Below are 6,000 nucleotides of genomic sequence, written 5' to 3' on the forward strand. Positions count from 1 at the left end.
CAGCTAGCACAGTTCCCACAGTGAGTCCAGGGCCCACAGTTAGCCTAGCCCCCGAGGCTATTATGGCTAGTAAGGCCTCCACAGCTGGTCCAGCTTCCACGCCCAGTCCAGCCTCTGCTCTGGGTCCTGGCTCCTCATCCCCGGATCCTACACCACGCCTCGCCGCCGAGACCGATCCGGTCTCCACGCCCTGCCCGGCCTCTCCACCTGGTCCGGCTGCCGTGCCGGCTCCCGTCTCCTCGACGGATCCTGGCTCCTCATCTCTGGATCCTACACCACGCCTCGCCGCCGAGACCGATCCGGTCTCCACGCCATGCCCGGCCCCTACACCTGGTCCGGCTGCCGTGCCGGCTCCCGGCTCTTCGACGGATCCTGGCTCCCCGTCTGGTCCAGCTCTGCGCCGTGATCAGCGTCCTGGTCCTCGCCGGGGTCCTCGCCGGGGTCTTCGCCGTGGTCTTCGCCGTGGTCTGCGTGGGATCCTGCTCCAGGGGTCGTCGCCGCCGCACCTCCGGTCCGGCTCTCCTGAACCGGCCCCGAGTCCGGCGGCTGGAGGGTCTCTCGCCCGGGATCCTGCTCCAGGGTCCAGCTCCCCTTCCCGGGCTTCTACACCTGTACCCACCCCCCCTCGTCGGGCCTCGGTGCCCGTCCCCACTCCCCCTCGCCGGGCCTCGGTTCTCAGGTTCTGCCCCCCTCCCCGGGTCTCGGTGCCCATCCCCACCCCCCCTCGTCGGACCTCTGTTCCCAGGTCCAGTCCTCCTCCCCGGGCCTCTGCTCCCGTCCCCACCCCCCCTCTCCGGGCATCTGCGCCCGTTTTCTACCCCCCTGGCTGCTATGCCCCTCCTGGGGTTTTCGCTCGGCCTCCTGGTCCCTCGTCTTCGGGTCCTCTCCCTGGGTCCTCTCCGGGGTTCCGGCTTCCTCCCTCACCTGCTTATGGACGTTGTTTTCGGGTGTCTGGAAGCCACCCGTTGAGGGGGGGGTACTGTCAGGATCCTAGGCCCGGTCCTGGCTGGACTGGGCAGGATGGTAACACTGGGCAGTACCCTCCACCTAACTTTGGGCAATGCCCTCGATCTGACATTGGCCCTCGGCCTGACATTGGCGCCCTACCACCCTCTAGTGGTGACAAACAATCGGTGCGCTCCAGTACACTGGACATCCTGACTACTGTGTTAACTATAATTAATAGTTTGATTAATGTGATGTCATGGTGTGTACTGTCATTGTCTTTCCCTTCCCTGGTGTGATGTCATACACGGTTTTGGGTTGTTAGGAGTTGCTTTTGTGTTTAGTTGTGTTTAGTTGTGCTTTGCTTATTGTCTAGGTGTTGTTTGTGATTCTGTGTTGGCCAGGTGTTCTTAATTGGTAATTAGTCGGGGTATTTAGGTGTCTGTCTGTCTCCCTTTCGTTGTGGCGACATTCCTCCAGTTACCCCCTGTTCCTCCACGTCGTGTCGCACCGTTCTCCCTCTAGTAAGTCTTAGTGTTTGTTGTTTTGTATTGTGAAGTTTGTTATTTAGTTTCTGTATTTTTCCTTGTATTGCACTGGATTCTACAGTAAACATCATTCTCCAAGCTTCACTCCTCGCCTCTGCCTCCTCCATTCCTTCCCTTTCTGTATTATTGCATTCTACCTAACCCCATCGTGACACCCGGAAGCCGTATTGAAGGCCGTTCAAAAGCTGTGGAGAAATGCACCGGGGGAAGCCTGTGTGTCCTCATGTGGAAGCTTTGTAGTCTATTTTGAAGAAAAGATAAGAGGAAAAAACTAGGGATGTCCAATATTATCGGCCGATATTGGCATTAAAATGTAATATCGGAAATGATCGGTATCTGTTTAAAAAAAAATATATATATATATATATTTTTTTTTTTTACATTTATTTAAACTTTATTTACCCAGGCAAGCAAGTACGTAAGAACAAATTCTGATTTTATTTATTGTCAAAAGTATGCATAATGTTGTGTTAATTCCACTGCATATATCGGTATCGGTTGATATCAGTTGATATCGGTATCGGAAATTAAGAGTTGGACAATATCGGTATATCGGATATCGGTAAAAATGCCAATATCGAACATCCCTAGAAAAAACCTGTCCGGACTCCGTCGATGCGGTTTCAACAAACCTTATTGAATACAGGCATCTTAATCATTTCTGCAGACCATGATTGAGTTCACAACACAGCCAAACTGGGAACCGTCCCTAGAGAGTGAACTGAACTCTTACAAGAACATGGTCCTATTTGTATGCTTTTTGGATATCGTCACGATGTAAGACAACTCCTTGAGTTATTTGTTCCTATAGACACAGCGACTGGCCTTACTGTATTTACAGGTGCGCCGGTTCAAAGGTCACTGCCATAAGAACTTGTTATTCCAATACTGGGCAACTACCTTTTCAAGTGACCTACAAGAAATGTTGAAAGATCACTTATTGACTATAACATCCATCTTTTTAAGACAAGTGTGACATTCCTCAAGTTCCCCCAGGGACAATGTTGGGGTTCTGGGGCCTTGTTGCAGCTAGGCATGCCTTTAACTGACCAGGCATAGCCAAATATGAGTTGTCTACAAAAATACACCTCAGAATCGTTGGAAGATCTCTCATGTAGGCTGTTAAATGTATGGGGCGACAGTGGCTAGTAGGGAGGTAGCGCAGTCGTCTGCTAATCCGGATGTTCCCGGTTCGATTCCCGCTCCTCCCGGGCAGCGTGGCGAAGTGTCTTTGAGCAAGACACTTAACCCCTAATTGCTCCCGATGAGCAGGTCGGCACCTTGCATGGTCGCCTCCACCGTCGGTGTGTGAGTGAATGGGTCAAATGTGAGGAACAAATAGTAAAGCGCTTTGGATAAAAGCCCTCTATAAATGCACCATTTACCATTTTTACTATAGAGCTCCTCCCACAGACGCTACCTCAAAATGGCACGTGAGTGAACAGGGATGTTCACATTTCTTCTAACCTATATGCTTCTCACATTTATTATTTTAAACTCGTCAGGGAGACTCATGGCCAGGGTGCGATCCACGGGGGAGCTGGGGCAGCCATGGCTCCCTTAGATCAGACATCAGCTCCCCTGAAAACATGATTTGTGAATTTTTGGGGGGTCTCTAAATTACTGAAAATAAATGCTACTTTTGCCATGCATTTCTCATTTTTCTGTAATTTTCTGTATCATCATAATAATAAACGTATGCTATTTTGGATGTATGATTAATGATTTGCGCACTAATTCACACACGTAATATGGCAACATGCATGCTATTCTTGCAATTACCATTCGGAGCGCGGCGGCGCTGCAGCCTGCACGCACGGCACAAATCAAACTTGACCCACGTTGTAACCTGTGACTTGTTGACAGTGATAGTTTTGACAGGTAAATAAGGTCACTCAGGAATGGATAATGTCTAAACGAAAAATGCAACAAGTAAGCCTAACCAATTTTGGTTTCACGAAGAAAGTGAAGCAGTCAATCGACTTGACAGAGCAGCAGGAGGCGGGATCATCTACAGGCGACGCCGTTACACCTGCTGCTGGTGCTGCTGCGGTGGGGACTACTATGTCTCTGACAACGCCCGGTGACCGTGCCGGCGCCTGCGTCGTATCAGAACACAGGATAGGCCGAGAGAAGAAGCTGGAGATGGGGGTAATTTGGGTAACAGCTCGACAGAAGAAGAAGATGAAGATGAAGATGCTGAAGCTGAAGAGAACCACCCCACCACCACCACCTCCTCCGAGTCCTCTCAGACTCTCCCGCCAGCGGCAGGGAGGGGCAGCCCCGGCAGGGTTGGAGGAGGAGGAGGGGCTGGTGCTGCTGCCGGCTGGAGTCTGAGAGATAATCACGAGATACTGGGGGTAGGCAACCCTAGGCACGCGTGCCTGCGTAGGCACGCGGGGGCATTTGCATAGGCACAGGGGGCAGCAGTAAAAAAAATAAAAATAAAAAATATAATTTTTTTTTTTTTTTTTGCTCTAAAATATTATAGTGAAATATTTTGCACTGTTGTCGCATTTATCTTGTTGGAATCCTCCCACAGGTTCTTTTTACTACCACATATTTAATTGAGACCCTTTATTTGTTTATTATTTCAATTTAGCTGGAAATACATTGCTACATCATTCAGTAACATTTGCAGAGCCTTATAACAAAAACATTATTACGGTCACCATTGTGACCAGTGGGATTAATCAACAATTTTTATTATTTATTTTTCTATTTGAAACATTGAACATTGCACATGTTAAAAGCCATTTTTTTTTACTCAAAATGTGAGTATTACCAAGTCAACTTGTGTTCTTAAAACAATGACAATAAATATAGTTTTATTAGGTTGAAATAATGTGGTTGTGTACTTCTTTTTCTGTTAACTTATTATGGATTGAAAACTGAAAACCTTAATGCACAGTAACTGAACTCAATATTTTTAAGTTCTGGTAACTTATTATTATTATTTTTTTTACAGTGTAGTCTTGCGATCAATCAAAACTTATTTACACGATATACCTCACATTCACCCTCCATTCACATCCTGGTGTTCTCCTGGTGTTCTCCATTAGGCCTGTAGGTGGAGCTATGACAGCACACGTACAGTACACACACCGATGGTGTGTGATGTGTCCAAAGATGTATGGGCAAATGTGAGTGAAATGGTCGCACTGTATGCAGCTGTTTGTCTGCATTGCATTCCCCCCCCCCCAACTCAGATTTAGGGTTGATAAAACCATCATAATAATATTGTTAATAATAACAATAACAATAATGATGTAATAATGTAAAAATTATCATTAAAAATACCTGATTATGAGAAAAAAAATTACGATGCATGGAATATTGTTGAGGCACACTAGTTACAACTATATTTCAAACAGGCACTCCATGTCAAAAAGGTTGCTGACCCCTGCTGTAGACAGTGTTGGATGATGATCTATCATCTATCTAACTAAATGGATACTTTTTTTTATCATGGAATGTGCTGTGGAAGCCCAGACCGTCCAGATGGCCGGACCACAACATCAACAAGTGAGTTGTCTATTATGTGTTCTGAAACTGATTGAATATATGACAGGATTCAAGAGGTTTATTTGTCACATACATACATACATACATACATACATACATACATACATACATACATACATACATACATACATACATACATACATACATACATACATACATACATACATACATACATACATACATACATACATACATACACAAGGCCTACCTACTACAGGCTACAGTAACGTCTGCGATCACAGTATCCTCCGACAGTCCGACTCCTCCCTGCGAGGAGTCAAAAATAAACGAGCTGCATAGGCATAATAAACTGTAAGCGACATATACATGTTTGCACTGTCTTTTTTCTATTATAAAGTGCCTCTCGAGACTCGGGTGCATAACACATCAGATCAGTAATTTGATTGTAATGCAGGTGCTCGCATTATAAATCAAATGTATTATTATTATTATAACACATGAACAGATCAGTAGGGTGGTCATTTGATTTCCGGCACCTCGGCGGGTGTATTAGAAATCGAATGTATTATTATTATTATTATAACATATAAACAGATCAGTAGGGTGGGCATTTGATTTGTAGCACCTCGGCAGGTGTATTATATATCGAATGTATTATTATTATTAAAACACAACTCACCATAATGCAGCCCTGCCAGGCATGCGGGAAGTGATTCTGACTTGGGGGTGCTGGGTGCGGTCGAGTCAGAGATAAATAATAATAATACCGTCATATTAAATGCATGCGCGAAGCGCATCATTCGTGATTTTCCATTAATTTGAAAGATCAATATTTTACACTACAACAGACAAGCTTGAACACCAACATGGACAGTTCACACACGAAATGCAGCAGTTTTGTCACAACAACAATCGCTGTCCGTGGTGCTGAAACATTAACCAAGTGAGCACAGCGCACTGGGCAGGCCGCAGGAGCGATAATAAACACACATTACCTATTCCGAAGACGATAATAAACACA

General features: G+C 46.0%; 1 protein-coding gene across 1 annotated transcript in view; it reads left to right on the forward strand.

Moving 5' to 3' along the window:
- The window catches only part of slc6a5 (solute carrier family 6 member 5), a gene marked incomplete at both ends in the record, with an annotated part of 123,122 nt that extends 119,292 nt beyond the window's left edge, over positions 1-3,830 (forward strand). The window contains one exon of the mRNA XM_084337643.1: positions 3,607-3,830. Within this exon, the coding sequence (XP_084193769.1) occupies positions 3,607-3,830 (224 nt within the window). The remainder of the gene's footprint in view (positions 1-3,606) is intronic.
- Between the last annotated feature and the right edge of the window lie 2,170 nt (positions 3,831-6,000).

The sequence above is a fragment of the Notolepis coatsorum genome (genome assembly GCF_963971535.1).
Source record: "Notolepis coatsorum genome assembly, chromosome: 20".
Taxonomy (NCBI): Eukaryota; Metazoa; Chordata; class Actinopteri; order Aulopiformes; family Paralepididae; genus Notolepis; species Notolepis coatsorum.